General features: G+C 37.1%; 1 protein-coding gene across 2 annotated transcripts in view; it reads left to right on the top strand.

Annotated features, from left to right (window-relative positions):
• tei (teiresias) overlaps nt 1-19,709 on the top strand; it is an 86,495-nt gene that overhangs the window by 48,409 nt on the left and 18,377 nt on the right. For both annotated transcript variants that reach the window (XM_034981836.2, XM_069507120.1), the window contains exons 3-4: nt 14,141-15,045; nt 15,837-16,043. In XM_034981836.2, the coding sequence (XP_034837727.1) occupies nt 14,141-15,045; nt 15,837-16,043 (1,112 nt within the window). The remainder of the gene's footprint in view (nt 1-14,140; nt 15,046-15,836; nt 16,044-19,709) is intronic.

Below are 19,709 nucleotides of genomic sequence, written 5' to 3'. Positions count from 1 at the left end.
ATTTGAAAAAAAATTCAAAATGGCGGAATTTATTTTTTCATACAAAAATTTTTATTATTCAAAATGGCCATTATAGACCTCGAGAGCTGCTTTAGCAGCTCGAGCAGCGAGCAAAATACTAGTTATACTATATATAGCTCAATTACCACTCACTCACTGATTGACATAATTGTTCTCCTAGAAAGAGATAGAAAATGATATAATAATGTATGGGAGATATGTTCAGAAGTGGGATTCGACTAGGGAAAAATTATGACATTTCAGAAAAACAAGATGGCGGCCGACCTGACTTTTGTAACTTTTTTGTTTTCCAACCGATTTTGTTACAACTTGCAACAATTGAAGATGTTAGTAAACGATTTTTAGAAAAAGTGAAAAAAATTGGAAAAACAAGATGGCGGCCGAGATTTTCAAAAAAATTCCTCCTGTAAAATTTTGTATGAAACTTTTTTTTTTCACTTGTGGTTTCATATAGAAGACAAAGATTCCTTTAGGGCAACACATGGAGGGAGCTGATGATTGAGGATTTCGGAGACGGGTGAAGGGCACGCTCGAGGTATTGAAGATAGGTGGGAGGTGCTCGACCAAATGTCATTCGAAACCTCATCCAATTGCCAAAAATTTGAAAAAAAATTCAAAATTCCGAAAAAAAGATGGCCGCCATACAAATTTCATCCGAGTCCATCTCGGAGGGTATGAAAGATGGAAGAGTGGTTTCTTGGCAAGAGATGATCAGGGTCCGAAGGTCTACTCGTTGGATGGAAAAAAAATTCAAAATGGCGGAATTTATTTTTTCATACAAAATTTTTTATTATTCAAAATGGCCATTATAGACCTCGAGAGCTGCTTTAGCAGCTCGAGCAGCGAGCAAAATACTAGTTATACTATATATAGCTCAATTACCACTCACTCACTGATTGACATAATTGTTCTCCTAGAAAGAGATAGAAAATGATATAATAATGTATGGGAGATATGTTCAGAAGTGGGATTCGAGTAGGGAAAAATTATGACATTTCAGAAAAACAAGATGGCGGCCGACCTGACTTTTGTAACTTTTTTGTTTTCCAACCGATTTTGTTACAACTTGCAGTTATTTTAAATATTAACAAACGATTTTTAGAAAATGTGAAAAAAATTGGAAAAACAAGATGGCGGCCGAGATTTTCAAAAAATTTCCTCCTGTAAAATTTTGTATGAAACTTTTTTTTTTCACTAATACTTTCGTACAGAAGACAAAGATTCCTTTAGGGCAACATATGGAGGGAGCAGATGATTGAGGATTTCGGAGACGGGTGAAGGGCACGCTCGAGGTATTGAAGATAGGTGGGAGGTGCTCGACCAAATGTCATTCGAAACCTCATCCAATTGCCAAAAATTTGGAAAAAAATTCAAAATTCCGAAAAAAAGATGGCCGCCATACAAATTTCATCGGCGTCCATCTCGGAGGGTACGAATGATGGAAGAACGGTTTCTTGGCAAGAGATGATCAGGATCCAAAGGTCTACTCGATGGATGGAAAAAAAATTCAAAATGGCGGATTTTTTTTTTTCATACAAAATTTTTTATTATTCAAAATGGCCATTATAGACCTCGAGAGCTGCTTTAGCAGCTCGAGCAGCGAGCAAAATACTAGTTATTATACTATATATAGCTCAATTACCACTCACTCACTGATTGACATAATTGTTCTCCTAGAAAGAGATAGAAAATGATATAATAATGTATGGGAGATATGTTCAGAAGTGGGATTCGAGTAGGGAAAAATTATGACATTTCAGAAAAACAAGATGGCGGCCGACCTGACTTTTGTAACTTTTTTGTTTTCCAACCGATTTTGTTACAACTTGCAACAATTGAAGATATTAGTAAACAATTTTTAGAAAATGTGAAAAAAATTGGAAAAACAAGATGGCGGCCGAGATTTTCAAAAAATTTCCTCCTGTAAAATTTTGTATGAAACTTTTTTTTTTCACTTATGGTTTCATATTGAAGACAAGAAATCATTTTGAGAAAAACATGGAGAGAGCTGATGATTGAGGATTTCGGAGACGGGTGAAGGGCACGCTTGAGGTATCGAAGATAGGTGGGAGGTGCTCGACCAAATGTCATTCGAAACCTCATCCAATTGCCAAAAATTTGAAAAAAAATTCAAAATTGTGAAAAAAAGATGGCCGCCATACAAATTTCATCGGCGTCCATCTCGGAGGGTACGAAAGATGGAAGAGTGGTTTCTTGGCAAGAGATGATCAGGATCCGAAGGTCTATTTGATGACTTGAAAAAAAATTCAAAATGGCGGAATTTATTTTTTTCATACAAAATTTTTTATTATTCAAAATGACGATTATAGACCTCGAGAGCTGCTTTAGCAGCTCGAGCAGCGAGCAAAATACTAGTTATACTATATATAGCTCAATTACCACTCACTCACTCACTCACTGACTCATTGACATAATTGTTCTCCTAGAAAGAGATAGAAAATGATATAATAATGTATGGGAGATATGTTCAGAAGTGGGATTCGAGTAGGGAAAAATTATGACATTTCAGAAAAACAAGATGGCGGCCGACCTGACTTTTGTAACTTTTTTGTTTTCCAACCGATTTTGTTTAAACTTGCAGTTATTTTAGATATTAGCAAACATGTTTTAGAAAAAGTGAAAAAAATTGGAAAAACAAGATGGCGGCCGAGATTTTCAAAAAATTTCCTCCTGTAAAATTTTGTATGAAACTTTTTTTTTTCAATCACGGTTTCATATAGAAGACAAAGATTCCTTTAGGGCAACATATGGAGGGAGCTGATGATTGAGGATTTCGGAGACGGGTGAAGGGCACGCTCAAGGTATTGAAGATAGGTGGGAGGTGCTCGACCAAATGTCATTCGAAACCTCATCCAATTGCCAAAAATTTGAAAAAAAATTTAAAATTCCGAAAAAAAGATGGCCGCCATACAAATTTCATCGGCGTCCATCTCGGAGGGTACGAAAGATGGAAGAGTGGTTTCTTGGCAAAAGATGATCAGGATTCAAAGGTCTATTCGATGACTTGAAAAAAAATTCAAAATGGCGGAATTTTTTTTTTCATAGAAAATGTATGACTTTTTTAAAATTGTTCAAAGGGCCATTATAGACCTCGAGAGCTGCTTTAGCAGCTCGAGCAGCGAGCAAAATACTAGTTATACTATATATAGCTCAATTACCACTCACTGATTGACATAATTGTTCTCCTAGAAAGAGATAGAAAATGATATAATAATGTATGGGAGATATGTTCAGAAGTGGGATTCGACTAGGGAAAAATTATGACATTTCAGAAAAACAAGATGGCGGCCGACCTGACTTTTGTAACTTTTTTGTTTTCCAACCGATTTTGTTTAAACTTGCAGTAATTTTAGATGTTATCAAACGATTTTTAGAAAAAGTGAAAAAAATACGAAAAACAAGATGGCGGCCGAGATATTAAAAAAATTTGCTCCTGTAAAATTTTGTATGAAACTTTTTTTTTTCACTAATACTTTCGTATAGAAGGCAAAGATTCCTTTAGGGCAACATATGGAGGGAGCTGATGATTGAGGATTTTGGAGACGGGTGAAGGGCACGCTTAAGGTATCGAAGATAGGTGGGAGGTGCTCGACCAAATGTCATTCGAAACCTCATCCAATTGCCAAAAATTTAAAAAAAAATTCAAAATTCCGAAAAAAAGATGGCCGCCATACAAATTTCATCCGAGTCCATCTCGGAGGGTATGAAAGATGGAAGAGTGGTTTCTTGGCAAAAGATGATCAAGATCTAAAGGTCTATTTGATGACTTGAAAAAAAATTCAAAATGGCGGAATTTATTTTTTCCGCCGACTCACTCATTGACATAATTGTTCTCCTAGAAAGAGACAGAAAATGATATAATAATGTATGGGTGATATGTTCAGAAGTGGGATTCGAGTAGGGAAAAATTATGACATTTCAGAAAAACAAGATGGCGGCCGACGTGACTTTTGTAACTTTTTTGTTTTTCAACCGACTTTGTTACAACTTGCAGTTATTTTAGACATTAGCAAACGATGTTTAGAAAAAGTGAAAAAAATTGGAAAAACAAGATGGCGGCCGAGATTTTCAAAAAATTTCCTCCTGTAAAATTTTGTATGAAACTTTTTTTTTTCACCAATACTTTCGTACAGAAGACAAAGATTCCTTTAGGGCAACATATGGAGGGAGCTGATGATTGAGGATTTCGGAGACGGGTGAAGGGCACGCTCGAGGTATTGAAGATAGGTGGGAGGTGCTCGACCAAATGTCATTCGAAACCTCATCCAATTGCCAAAAATTTGAAAAAAAATTCAAAATTGTGAAAAAAAGATGGCCGCCATACAAATTTCATCGGCGTCCATCTCGGAGGGTATGACAGATGGAAGAGTGGTTTCTTGGCAAGAGATGATCAGGATCCGAAGGTCTACTCGATGACTTGAAAAAAAATTCAAAATGGCGGAATTTATTTTTTCATACAAAATTTAAAACTTTTTTTATTTATTCAAAATGGCGATTATAGACCTCGAGAGCTGCTTTAGCAGCTCGAGCAGCGAGCAAAATACTAGTTATACTATATATAGCTCAATTACCACTCACTGATTGACATAATTGTTCTCCTAGAAAGAGATAGAAAATGATATAATAATGTATGGGAGATATGTTCAGAAGTGGGATTCGACTAGGGAAAAATTATGACATTTCAGAAAAACAAGATGGCGGCCGACCTGACTTTTGTAACTTTTTTGTTTTCCAACCGATTTTGTTTAAACGTGGAGTTATTTTAGATATTAGCAAACAATTTTTAGAAAAAGTGTAAAAAATTGGAAAAACAAGATGGCGGCCGAGATATTCAAAAAATTTCCTCCTGTAAAATTTTGTATGAAACTTTTTTTTTTCAATAATACTTTCGTACACAAGACAAAAATTCCTTAAGAGCAACATATGGAGAGAGCTGATGATTGAGGATTTCGGAGGCGGGTGAAAGGCACGCTCAAGGTATTGAAGATAGGTGGGAGGTGCTCGACCAAATGTCATTCGAAACCCCATCCAATTGCCGAAAATTTGAAAAAAAATTCAAAATTCCAAAAAAAAGATGGCCGCCATACAAATTTCATCAGCGTCCATCTCGGAGGGTATGAAAGATGGAAGAGTGGTTTCTTGGCAAAAGATGATCAGGATTTAAAGGTCTATTCGATGACTTGAAAAAAAATTCAAAATGGCGGAATTTATTTTTTCATACAAAATTTTTTATTATTCAAAATGGCGATTATAGACCTCGAGAGCTGCTTTAGCAGCTCGAGCAGCGAGCAAAATACTAGTTATTATACTATATATAGCTCAATTACCACTCACTGACTCACTGACTGACTCATTGACATAATTGTTCTCCTAGAAAGAGACAGAAAATGATATAATAATGTATGGGAGATATGTTCAGAAGTGGGATTCGAGTAGGGAAAAATTATGACATTTCAGAAAAACAAGATGGCGGCCGACCTGACTTTTGTAACTTTTTTGTTTTCCAACCGATTTTGTTACAACTTGCAGGTCTTGCAGATATTAGTAAACGGTTTTTAGAAAAAGTGAAAAAAATTTGAAAAACAAGATGGCGGCCGAGATTTTCAAAAAATTCCCTCCTGTAAAATTTTGTATGAAACTTTTTTTTTTCACTTACGGTTTCATATAGAAGACAAAGATTTCTTTAGGGCAACACATGGAGGGAGCTGATGATTGAGGATTTCGGAGACGGGTGAAGGGCACGCTCAAGGTATTGAAGATAGGTGGGAGGTGCTCGAGCAAATGTCATTCGAAACCCCATCCAATTGCCAAAAATTTGAAAAAAAATTCAAAATTCCAAAAAAAAGATGGCCGCCATACAAATTTCATCAGCGTCCATCTCGGAGGGTATGAAAGATGGAAGAGTGGTTTCTTGGCAAAAGATGATCAGGATCCAAAGGTCTACTCGATGGATGGAAAAAAAATTCAAAATGGCGGATTTTTTTTTTCATAGAAAATGTATGACTTTTTTTAAATTGTTCAAAATGGCCATTATAGACCTCGAGAGCTGCTTTAGCAGCTCGAGCAGCGAGCAAAATACTAGTTATACTATATATAGCTCAATTACCACTCACTCACTCACTGACTGACTGACTCATTGACATAATTGTTCTCCTAGAAAGAGACAGAAAATGATATAATAATGTATAGGAGATATGTTCAGAAGTGGGATTCGAGTAGGGAAAAATTATGACATTTCAGAAAAACAAGATGGCGGCCGACCTGACTTTTGTAACTTTTTTGTTTTCCAACCGATTTTGTTACAACTTGCAGGTCTTGCAGATATTAGTAAACGGTTTTTAGAAAAAGTGAAAAAAATTTGAAAAACAAGATGGCGGCCGAGATTTTCAAAAAATTCCCTCCTGTAAAATTTTGTATGAAACTTTTTTTTTTCACTTATGGATTCATATAGAAGACAAAGATTCCTTTTGGGCAACATATGGAGAGAGCTGATGATTGAGGATTTCGGAGACGGGTGAAGGGCACGCTCAAGGTATTGAAGATAGGTGGGAGGTGCTCGACCAAATGTCATTCGAAACCTCATCCAATTTCCAAAAATTGGAAAAAAAAATTAAAATTCCGAAAAAAAGATGGCCGCCATACAAATTTCATCGGCGTCCATCTCGGAGGGTATGACAGATGGAAGAGTGGTTTCTTGGCAAGAGATGATCAGGATCCGAAGGTCTACTCGATGGGTGGAAAAAAAATTCAAAATGGCGGAATTTATTTTTTCATACAAAATTTAAAACTTTTTTTATTTATTCAAAATGGCCATTATAGACCTCGAGAGCTGCTTTAGCAGCTCGAGCAGCGAGCAAAATACTAGTCTATAATATAAAAATGAATCGCTGAATGTGTTGCTGATCGCAAATCTCGAGAACAGCTGAACCGATTTCGCTAACTCTTTTTTTATAATATTCCTTGAAGTACGAGGATGGTTCTTACAGTGAATTTTTTTTTAAAAATTGTCTAAAAAAGAATCTACTGTTAGGCGGTACGAAGTTCGCCGGGCAGCTAGTTATTTATAATTAAACATATTTTTTGCCATAGTGTGCTAGTAAAAAATCCTGACGGTAAGATTACATCTTGTGATATTTTGTCACAAAAATGGCTTTTACATTGAGAATGGTTACCAAAAGCATGTAAATGTAAGACTTGTATATCTTCGAAAAGCTTATGAGTGCAAAAATCTATGTTTTCATCGGAATTCGGAATCATGATACTTTAGAACACATTTGCGTATTGTAGATCTTATAATCATGATTCGTTTCTTGGTAATCAGTTTTCTATAGCCTATGGCATATTTAGTATCCATAGAAAGGCTTTCCAACTTGTTGCATAAACTCAGTAGATGATTTCTACACTCTATCTTTTCTACAGTGTGGTTTTTTTTCTTTATTTATTTAGGGGCTTTTATATTTATATACATGTCAGCCCCATTATAATCTAATACATACAATCAAAACAAGAAATTCTTATCCTAACGAAATAACACAAATACTAAAAAAGAAAAAGTTAAAGGAAAAACAAAATGGGATACGGTCTTGCGTCTGAAATCCTTGAGTATGTACTGGAGTCCCCATCAGAAATAAGGCGACCATATATCAAGAAGTACATGTCAAGAGATGCTTTAAAGCCTTCTACTTATAATGATATTGGACTCCATAGCAGTAGATGGTCCGGTAAAGTTTTTGAAGCATCGATGAGGTCTTGGTGGCCTATTTTTATTTTGCTCGTGTGCACAAATGCTGCAATATTTATTTTTAACACCCAGATACATTTTTTTTTTGTTTCCCTACCTATTATTGCAGCAGCACCTGAGAGTGCAGAATAGTTTTTTCTCTCTATATATAAAAATGAATCGCTGAATGTGTTGCTGATCGCAAATCTCGAGAACAGCTGAATCGATTTCGCTAATTCTTTTTTTATAATATTCCTTGAATTACGAGGATGGTTCCTTACGGAGAGAAAATTTAAAAAAAAATGCCTGAAATAGAATCTACTGTTAGACGGTACGAAGTTCGCCGGGGCAGCTAGTTATTTATAATTAAACATATTTTTTGCCATAGTGTGCTAGTAAAAAATCCTGACGGTAAGATTTCATCTTGTGATTTGTCACAAAAATGGCTTTTACATTGAGAATGGTTACCAAAAGCATGTAAATGTAAGACTTGTATATCTTCGAAAAGCTTATGAGTGCAAAAATCTATGTTTTCATCGGAATTCGGAATCATGATACTTTAGAACACATTTGCGTATTGTAGATCTTATAGTCATGATTCGTTTCTTGGTAATCAGTTTTCTATAGCCTATATGGCATATTTAGTATCCGTAGAAAGGCTTTCCAACTTGTTGCATAAACTCAGTAGATGATTTCTACACTCTATCTTTTCCACAGTGTGGTTTTTTTTCTTTATTTATTTAGGGGTTTTTATATTTATATACATGTCAGCCCCATTATAATCTAATACATAATCAAAACAAGAAATTCTTACCCTAACGAAATAACACAAATACTAAAAAAGAAAAAGTTAAAGGAAAAAGTGGGTTTCTTCCAAAGCTGCGTCTTCCGGTCGTATGATTAAAGAACCAAAACTGTATAGGCTGACAGAAAAGTTGATATCTAACAGTCGGATGATATTAGATCGCAATTCGCAGTCAAGAGCGATCTGGGAATAGAATAGAAATAACTAAATTGACCGATCAGTTTACTTTAAAGAACCAGAACTGTATAGGCCGACAGAAAAGGCCGAAAAGTCGATACACTCGGACGTTGGAGGAATTTTAAGAGAGTAAACATACCCGAATAATCCTCTGCATTTCTCCAAAACGGATATACTCGTACCTTACGTAGAACTTTCTGGAAATACGCTAAGAATGTTGGAAAATCTTGGCACGATTCTTGTAAATGTCGTCTTCTCTTGTTGAGAAAGTAGACTTTTGCTGCCAGTTCGTCTTTGTTGTAGGTATAATAGTATTTCTCTATAGTTTACACTAGTGATGTAACGAATATTCGCATTCGCATTCGCGTATATTCGCATATTTTTGCATATTCGTATTCGCAATCGCGAAATTACTGCGAATGTTTTGCGAATATTAAAAGAATTTTTTTTTGAATGTACTTAATAGTTGGTTATTAAAATAAAATCAAATGGCGCCAAATTTAAACAAAAACTGAATATTCGCATTCGCTTTCGCATTCGCGAATGTTGGCAGCAGGTATTCGCAATGTCCAAAAAAATTCCTGAAACTGGGAATTTCTGGTTTCATGACCAAAAAAATTAAAATGTATTCATGAACATAATAAATATTAGTATTTTCAATTTTCAAAGTATAAGATAACTATACCAAGTGGGGTATTATATTATGAAAGTGTACATTCTAAAACAGATTTTTATTCATGTTTATGCACAATAATTTTGATTTAACGTGCAAAATCTCGAAAAAATGCAACTGTAGTACGGAACCCTCGGTGTGCGAGCCTGACTCGCACTTAGTTAGGTAGGTTTCTTGACAGATACGACAGACAGACAACGAAGTGATCCTATAAGGGTTCCTTTTTTCCTTTTGAGGTACGGAACCCCAATAAACCTATTTTCAAGAAGTGTAATGTAATTCCACAAAGTGTAACAAGAATCAAGGGATTTGTAAAGGAATAGTGTCATTTCAAAAGGCAGGTTAAGACCTTAAGCCTGTTCTTAGCAGCAAAGTGGCACGTCTCGTCGCCTTATAGCTGGTACCACCTCGGATCCTATAACATTATCACACGAACGTGCCGAACTTTTTAAAAAATTGTCTTTATGTTACTTTTATCTTTCCGAATATTTCTGAAATTTTGTTTAATTTATTTTTAGTGTCATAGCTTGTTTGTTGGTTTGTCGTTCAACCACAGCGCAACGGAGTAATGCCCGGGAGACACGAGGCTAGTTTTTAAAGCCAGGATAGCAAGCTAGGAACTTCGGTATAATATCCTAGCTTTTTGTCCTGACTGGCACATGCTAGTGTGTACATGATGCTAGGAAAATTGATGCCAGTGCCATTGCAGTGAGTGAAGTGACAACACGTCTGTTAAATAATATGAACTGCATCGTAAAAAAAACCGAATTCAAAACAGTTACTTCGGAACCTGTACCAATTCGTTGTATAGAAACGGGCGTTACTTTGCGAAACAGGTCGAATCTGTATGGTGCATGCTGCATGTTGCACCATACAGATTCGACCTGTTTCAGCGGATTATAGCAAATTAAGCTTTTGGTTCATTGTGTGGCAATTCGCACTAGCCGAATTACTAGAAGTGGCCTTAGAAAAACGTGTATGGACGAGACGAGATGCGAATGTCATCTGATTTGTTTGATATTCTTTTGAGGCTTGTGACGCCAAAAATACAACGTACGGACACATTTATGAGACAATTTTCTAGATTTTCTTTCGTCCGACATCGAAAAACAAAACGCATACTAGCCAATCGGATACTAGCTTCAGTGGCCACACAACGCTAGTACACAAGCCAGGACAGTAAAATTAGTGGTGGGGGGCGTCACTGGCTCAAAAAATAGAACCCCATCCTATTAAACTATCCTGGCTTGAGACGCTAGCTTACTAGCCTAGAAATGAAGCTAGTTCTGTATACACGAAAACAGAATTACTAGCTTACTATCCTGGCTTTAAAAACTAGCCTCGTGTCACCCGGGCATAACGGATCCGCGTGATACGTGACGTGACGTGACGTATACCATTTGAATTGGGTGCACATTCTTAGATCACAATTTCGGGACCAACCTTTGTTCATTAAAGCTCTTTGAGACAGGAAGTCAGCATAAGGAGGTTCTATGGAATTTTGCCGGCAATTTGAGAAGAAACTTGATTTCAATTTAACACTTTGAACTTTCAAAGGACCGGGTTGGGAATTGAATTTGATACACAACAAGTGAATCCTAAATAGCGTGGTGATTACCTACTGACGAGAGCCTTTCTAGGAAATGTTTGAGGGTACACATCAGAGACGGGGTTGCAGATTCGTTTTTTAGGGTTCCATACCTATAGTACGTGATAGGTCGTGATGGCAATCGGGGAGGGAATACCCCGCACAGGCCTCGCGCTAACCCGGTGCAGGCGAGCGCGGGTGGCGTGCGGGTATGCGGGGCGTCCCCCGCCTCATATTACGATTGCCATCTCAACCTGTCGCGGACTATACCTCCTGTAGTATGATAGTCTAGTGGTTAAGACGTTCGATTCCTAATTCGTCGGGGGTTAGATCCCGTCAGGCACCTCTAACTTTTCGGAGTTATACGTTTTAAGTAATTAAATATCACTTGCTTTAACGATGAAGGAAAACATCGTGAGGAAACCTGCATGCCTGGTAGTTCTCCATAATGTTCTCAAAGATATGTCAAGTCTGCCAATCCGCACTTGGCCAGACTTGGTAGACTATGGCCAAAACCCTTCTCATTCTGAGAGGAGACCCGTCCTCTGTAGCGAGCCGGTCATGGGTTGATCATGATGACTTACCTCAAAAGGAAACAAGTCGTAACTAAAAAAAATTAAAAACACGACTTGCTTGCCAAAAACTAATTTAAAAGTGTGAAAAAACAATTTTTGATTTATCGCCTAAAAACGTGCAAATTTTCAAAAAACTAATGTTTCCAAAAATGAGGCTACTATTTTTTAGCTTGGTCTTACGTAACAAAATTTTTCAGAATGTTTCTGAAAATTTTTGTAAATTATCATTTTTTTATGTGATAATTTTTTTTGGAGTGACTCGAAAATTATTTATTGCACTGCTTTTTAGTTATAGGACGGCAGCTATCGTACATATACTTAATTTTGAATTTGAAGGTTCATAAATTTCTAGTAACCCTAGTAAGGGGTCACAATGTAAGCGTTAATTTCGCGCAGGATTTCACAAATTAGTTTAAGTCATCAAACAAGGGGTCGCTATAAAGAGGCCTTGCTCAGTCAAGTCTATATGGTTAAAGACGCCCATAAAATAGAACCATGATTTTATGTTTAAAGCTATAACAAAAGAGTCCCTTGTCTTAATTAATGAGTTTTAGCCTAATCCCCTTCCATTCGTCGTTCCATTTCTGCATCGTTGGTCTAGTGGTTAGAATGTTCGACTGAGGATTTCGAGGTCCTGGGTTCGATTTCCGGGTAGTGCCAAAAATAGTTGGGTAAGGGATTTTTCTGTTAAGAAATTCTTAGTACTTGTCTGGAGTTAGGAAGCTGGCGGTGTCACCCCCCTTGCCGTAGAGCACGTAAAGCCGTCTTTATATCACCAAATCTAAATATATAACCCTAGCTTATGCCTCCTACTTCGTCCACGTGGAATACACAAATTTCAAACTCCTTTTTTATCTCCTTAGGGGTTGAATTTTCAAAAATCATTTCTTAGCGGATATCTACGCCACAACAGCTGATATCTGCATGCCCGATTCGACCAGTAGTTTGAGCTGTGCGTTGATAGATTCATCAGTCAGTCAGCTTTTTCTTTTATATAAAAGCAAATACTAAATTTTGCGGGTTACAACCAACAAAGGAGCCTCAATAGCTCAACCGGAAAAGGAGTGGACTGAAAACGGAAAGGTCGACGGTTCAAACCCCGCCCGTTGCACTATTGTCGTACCTACTCCTAGCACAAGCCTGACGTTTAGTTGGAGAGGAAAGGGGGAATATTAGTCATTTAACATGGCTAATATTCTTTAAAAAAAAGACTTGATGTCCAGATTCTGGCCTACCTACTAATTTACAGCCTCTAAAAACGATTTTTATTTGAAACTTAGATTTGAAATAGCTTTTCCATAGATGGTGATTCAATTCAATGTGAGCAGGTAAGAGGCAAGAACTCTATCAGACGAAACAATCGGTCAATTAAAACTCTGTACCTACAGGCAACTCTCTGTACCTACATCGATCTTTAGAAAGAGAAAGCGGTTTCGTAGAGCGTTGCCTCTGTCATTGAGACCGACAAAACGTCACATAGGTTATAGATATGAGTGACAGAACCAACACTCTACAAAGCCGAAATCTCTTTCTAAAGGCCTATGTACTCTTACATTTTTTCCTGTCGGTAACTAGTCTATGGCAGCCCTAAGCTACGGCAAATGAGGTCCCCGGTGATCGCTTTTAAACCCCCGGTCCCTTGCCCCACAGCGCTGTAACTTATAAAAGTCTCTTTGAGACCTCTTAATCTTGAGGACGTGGAATTATTTATAAGATGGATTTACCCTCTTTGTGCGAAACAGACCGGGTTAAGACTTTGGCGTACTGATGAAAAATATCGTTATTTATTAAGGTTACTCTCCATACATGTTAGTCAATATTACTATTTTTTATTGTTCTAATTCTAAAACTATGCGAGATATCGATTTATCTTTTCACTATCTTATGTCCGCTTATGGTGTCAAGTATATTTAAAAATATTAATTAATTTTTAAAATGTTATCTCTACAAATACATACTTGTAACTTAACACCAAACTTGAATTGCGTTGCTAAATCAGAAAATGGCTACATCTACCTACTACATTTTTCTGATTTGATACTTATACCAATTTCACGATTGAAATTCTGTATTTATGAACAATCGCTTGGCGGCACTACCTTAGGTCTATGGATAATAATCACTACCCATATTATAAATGCGAATGTGTGTTTGTTTGTTGGTTTGTCCTTCAATTACGTCGCAACACAGCAACAGATCAACGTGATTTTTTGCATGGGTATAGTTAAAGACCTGGAGAGTGACATAGGCTACTTTTTAACCTGAAAAATCAAAAAGATTCTACGGAATTTTTTAAAACCTAAATCCACGCGGATGAAGGCGCGGGTATCAGCTAGTTATTTATAAAGTCTAAACATTTAGAACGAAAATTCTAAATTGTCTAGCTAATAACATTTTGATCATACAGCCTGCATAACTATTACCAAGCGTTTTTCAACTGATACTAATATATTTAACAAAAAACCCAATCACAGAAACTATTCCCCCCTTTTCAATTACCTATTCCAGTCAGCAATAAAACTTAATAACACTAAAAAGTAATTAGTGTGTTTGTCGCCAGGCTTCCTCCCTGTTCGCTCCGAGAGAAGTAGCTCTGAACGCACCCCACTCGACGCGGCAGAGCTCCTCCGAGACGCCCCCCTCTACCCTCCTCTACGTGACACTCCTGGAACTCTTGCTGACAACCCTGAAACTTTCAACGAAGGAAACAACGACAAAACAAGCAATTTAAGCCCTCTAAACCCTAATTCCAAAGACTTCCAGCCATTCTTCGATACAAACGATTTTGATGAAGATTCGATTGATAATACAGATGTAAACGAAGTCACTGGTGTTAATTATGACGAAACTGAAACCAGTATTGAAGATAGCAGTATATTAGTTACTCCAGATGAAACTGTTATTGAAAACCTAAACGAATCAAAAGATAAACCCATAGAATCTGACGAAACTATTCCTATAGACTCCATTTCAGACGATAAAGTCACTAGTCTTACCAAAAATAAAATCACAGGAGCAGAAAATTTAGATGACGCTAGTATCAAAATAATAGATTTTAATAAAGACAATATATTTGAAACGGATGTAATAAGTAAAAGCAATACCACCCCAGAAGATTACAACGATTTACAAAATGTTCCTCAAGTTTTAGAATCTAGTCCAACGGGACAAAACGAAGAATCTATAGAAAGTGATACTACTAATGTTATATCAGAAAATGAAGATTTTAATTCAGAAAGTGCTTTTATCGTCGCTCCAGGGTCCAATGTGGATGAATTGAATAGAATTTTGATGGCTGAAGAAGCAAGAGTAGAATCTGAGAATAATAAATTTTCTGATAAATCTAATAATGATAAGGTAACTAAAGCATCTGTGAATGAAGACGATTCAAGCGAGGCGCATGTTACTGAAGATAATTTTGATCGAAAGAAAAGAAGCAGTACGGATTGGGAGAAACCACCGAAGGTAAGGTTTAACAGCGATCACGCACTCATCCGATCCGAACCCGTGAAAATACGGATATAAAAACATCTACGACATATGTCATAAGCTACCATACAAAACAAAAAGGAACGTATTTTCACGAACTGGGATCGGATGAGTGCGTAATCGCTGTAATACTTCAATAAATAATATTGACTTGATAATTTTGATTTCCCTTTTCCGAGTTCGCTCCTCTAAGTTTTCATAGTTATATGGGTTTTAAGTAATCCATACTAATATTATAAATGTGAAAGTGTGTCTGTCTGTCTGCTAGCCTTTCACAGCTCATCCGTTCAACTGATTTTGACAAAATTTGGTGCAGAGATAGTTTGCATCCCGGGGAAGGGCATAGGCTACTTTTTATCCCGGAAAATCTAAGAGTTCCCACGGGATTTTTGAAGATCTAAATCCACGCGGACGAAGTCGCGGGCATCATCTAGCTTGATTTAACGGGGAGAGAAAATGTCGTTAGGAAACCTGCATGCTTGAGAATTCTTAATAATGTTATCAAAGTTGTGTGAAGTCTGTCAATCCGAACTTGGAAAAAAGTAACCTTTCTTATTGTGAGACGAGACTCATGCTCAGTAGTGGGCCGGCGATTTTTTTTTAATTTATAGACTAGCGCTTGGCTGCAATCAGACCTGGTGGCAAGTGATGATGCAGCCTAAGATGGAGCGCGCTTGCCTAGAAGATGCCTATTCACTCTTAACTTGAAGGTACCCATATACCATAGGTAGAGGTAGCGATGGGTTGATGATGATGATTATTTGCAGTCACGTCGCGTCAAAACCGGCGATACAATCCTGAACATCCGTGGAGCGGTCCGTGATGCCATAGGCGATGCTGGGGCAGCCCCTGGCATGAGGGCGTCTTCCAGGGTCGATGCGTTCGTCATCAGACCAGCTCCTGTCATGAGGGACGAGCCTAGAGAGCAGATGAGGGAATCTCGGAGGGACAGAGTGGCTGCTACGCCTCCTCAGGTAAAGGGTAACTCAGAACTATTGAAGCAAATATCCTTCAAGCCCCCTCTCGTATCTTTTAAGGGTTCCGTACCTCAGAGGGAAAAAAATAACCCTTATAGGAACACTTCGTTGTCTGTCTGTCTTTCGTGTCTGTCAAGAAACCCTTAAGGTACTTCCGATTGACCTAGAATCATGAAATACCCATATATCTTATAATAGGACAAGTAAAGGAAAAAATCAAACTACACATTGCACTATTGTCTACAAACCTTATGCTTAGTTGGAGGGAAATTGTGAATATTATGGCTAATATTCTTTAAAAAAACATATACTGTCAAACAAATATACAAAATTGCATAGGATTCTCTGATAACAACTGATGGTTGATTTGTAGCCTTTTCGTTATTGGAAACACTCAGTTACAGGAAATTCCTATTTAAAATACACCTTGTAAACAGCTTCAGGATGTACCTATCTGAAGTAGAAACGTTCAAAATCTGTACATTTGAACAGAAAAACAATTTGTTTCGCCAAACAATAAAACGTCTCGGATCCGTGTAGACCACAGAAGCGACAAGACGAGGCATAATTAAATCCGCCGTGTCTATACATTTTTAGAGCACGATATAATATTACAGTTTAGCAAGCTGACAGTTGGCTAAAGCGTAGCCTTTGCCTTGGCAGTTGGCACCCATCTATCTTATATGTATATAAAACGAGGGACTGACTAACTGCAATTATTACAATATAAGGTCGAATCGCTTTTTTTTTATAAAGCTTGATTCGATTTCTGTCGACATCTTGAATAGTTATCGTCATTTTCAACAAATTAACACGAAACAATATAAAACTAAGTATACGTATAAACCTTCCTCTTGAATCTCTCTTCTATTGATGAAAACCGCATTAAGATCTGTTGCGTAGTTAAAAGATCTAAGCTTACAGCGGGCCAGAAGTGGGAAGCGACTATGTTTATACTATGTAGAAATTGACAAAGGTTTTACATAACCTGACACTCGTGGCTGTGGTGAGTGGCCCATATGCGCCAAGCCTTAGTCAGGTAGGTAGTGCGTCATATACGAGTATATATCATATAACGGTTTCACCCGAAATTGTACCGAACAGCTTGGCAGTTCGATTTTGTCGGATCCAACGGTATCATTTACCCGACATCGTACCTACCGAAACAGTATGATTTTGCCTGGCCGAACTGTACGATTGCTAAACATTGTAAAGTATTATTTACCAACGAAAATACGATATAATTTCGCCGCGTAAGAAAAAGGAGGCCCTGAATTAAAATATAATGCTGCGTAACAGGCCTTCGTTTGAAGAGCTCTTTTAAGTTAGGGTTGTCACTTCGTAATATGTATTAACATAATTTTTCATTTTTTAAACCTAACAGGATCTTTTAATTTTTAGTGATAAGTTTTTTCTATATGTATATACTACATAATAAAGTTTTCTTTTGTATTAGTTCATGACCACAATAGGCTAGTTGACACTTTTTTTAAGTAAGTCTTAAATGGTTTATATTTATCCTATTAGATCAAAAAAATTAACACTATATTTTTTTGCGCCCTAAAAACCGTAAAACTTTAATTCAAAAATATATTTTTCTTAGACAGGTGAAAACACTGTCGGCCATGTTTGGCCGATAGATTATCTGTGCTCTGACGTCATGCATTTGTAAACAACAGCATAACCTCCCAATGTTTAATAACCATGACTTCTATACTAGTTTACATGAAAAATATAGTAATTATCGTTATTGTATCATCCGAGAATGTAAAAACGCATCGATAAAGACCACGGAAAAGTTGTGGATTAGAGTGCCCAGCGAAATAAATATACGTAACACGCGAAGACTTGCATAAAGGGATCCTATATCACTAACGACTGCAAACCAAATTTATTTTTGCAAAGATCACTTTGTTGTAAGTCTTACTTAATAACTTATTCAATTTATAAAGAGAAAACGATAATTTTTTACGTTTACTATGAGTTTTTAGAAATACATAAAAACTAGCTTATGCTCGTGACTTTGCCCGCGTGGACTTCATAAATTTCAAACCCCCATTTAACCCACTCAGGGATGGAATTTCAAAAAATCCTTTCCTAGTGGATACCTTCTCTTTACCTACAAAGAACACACCCACCGAATTTCATGTATCTAGGACCAGCTGTTTAGATGTTGAGGCTGTGCGTTGATATATAAGTTAGTCAGGACTTTAAATTTTATATATATGGATACTACATTAGTCCCCGCGTGACATAGGGATGACATTTCTTTGTTTACATATTTAATGACGTCACATCATGGCTGACAGCGTTTTCTGCGTTTCAAATAAAAATAAAAACTGTATTTTTTTAAATTGGATTTATATACCCATCCTGCGTTTTTAATAATTGTTATTGATATATTTCGTTGTCTTAAGCAAAATACTATAATAAATAATCATTTATTGGACGAAATTAGATATGAGTCAAGTAGCCTATTAAATTTTTTGTGTGTGATGTAACCACAAATGCCACGGTGGAGCCTCAATAGCTCAACCGGTATAGGAGTGGACTGAAAACCGAAAGGTCGACGGTTCAAACCCCGCCCGTTGCACTATTGTCGTACCTGCTCCTAGCACAAGCCTGACGCTTAATTGGAGAGGAAAGGGGAATATTTGTCATTTAACATGGCTAATATTCTTTATTAAAAAAAAAAAACGAAAAAACAAATTCACGGTTTTCAGATTTTTCCCCTTATGTCTGCTATAAGACCTACCTACCTGCCCATGATTTTAAGTCAACGGGAAGTACCCTGTAGGTTTCTTAATATACCGACAGACAGACAGACAGACAACAAAGTGATCCTATAAGGGTTCCGTTTTTCCTTTTGAGGTACGGAACCCTAAAAACTGCTGTATCCCTTTTAAGTTACCCCGCTTCCATCTTAGTCTGCATGATGCACCATCGCTTATCGCAGTCCAAGGGCTAACCTGTAATCCTAATTTTCTAATTAATGTAAAAGTTTTGATGTTTATTACTCCTTCACGCCATAATGACAAAACCGATTTAGTTGAAATTGCAACGGAGATAGCTTATAAAATAGGTTACTTTTGTAGAGTTCCCGCAGAATTTCTTCGTATATCCAAGCAGACGAATTTGCGGGCATCATTTAGTCGAATAATTATTAAAAAAAAGTTGGCAGCCCTATTGGCAGGCGAGCTCATAATGTAATTAATTGTGTTTGTTATAAAATGTTGACATCGCGACTGAGGCGAGGGCTGCCACAAGAGAGATGTTTAATTTGATTTGTTGATGTTTGCTGGTCACGAATAATTTGATTTTAAGCGATACGAAACGATATTTTATAATCGGCGGTCGGGGGTTCGATCCCGGGCCTGAATTACTAACTTTTCAGAGTTATGGGTACGCGTTAGTAATTAAATATCACTTGCTTTAACGGTGAAGGAAAACATCGTGAGGAAACCTGCATGCCTGAGAGTTCTCCATAATGTTCTCAAAAGGTGTGCGAAGTCGGCCAATCTGCACTTGGCCAGCTTGGTAAGTTTACCAGGCCTTAAATAACCCTTATCATTCTAAGAGGAGACCCGTGCTCTGTAGTGAGCCGGTCATGTGTTGATCATGCTGATTTTACTCGTGAAACATTGTCTGATGGTTGTTGGTTTC

The sequence above is a fragment of the Maniola hyperantus genome, chromosome 25 (assembly GCF_902806685.2).
Source record: "Maniola hyperantus chromosome 25, iAphHyp1.2, whole genome shotgun sequence".
NCBI classification, from domain to species: Eukaryota; Metazoa; Arthropoda; class Insecta; order Lepidoptera; family Nymphalidae; genus Maniola; species Maniola hyperantus.
Note: the sequence above shows the minus strand (reverse complement) of the source record. Positions and strands in the feature narration are given on the sequence as shown.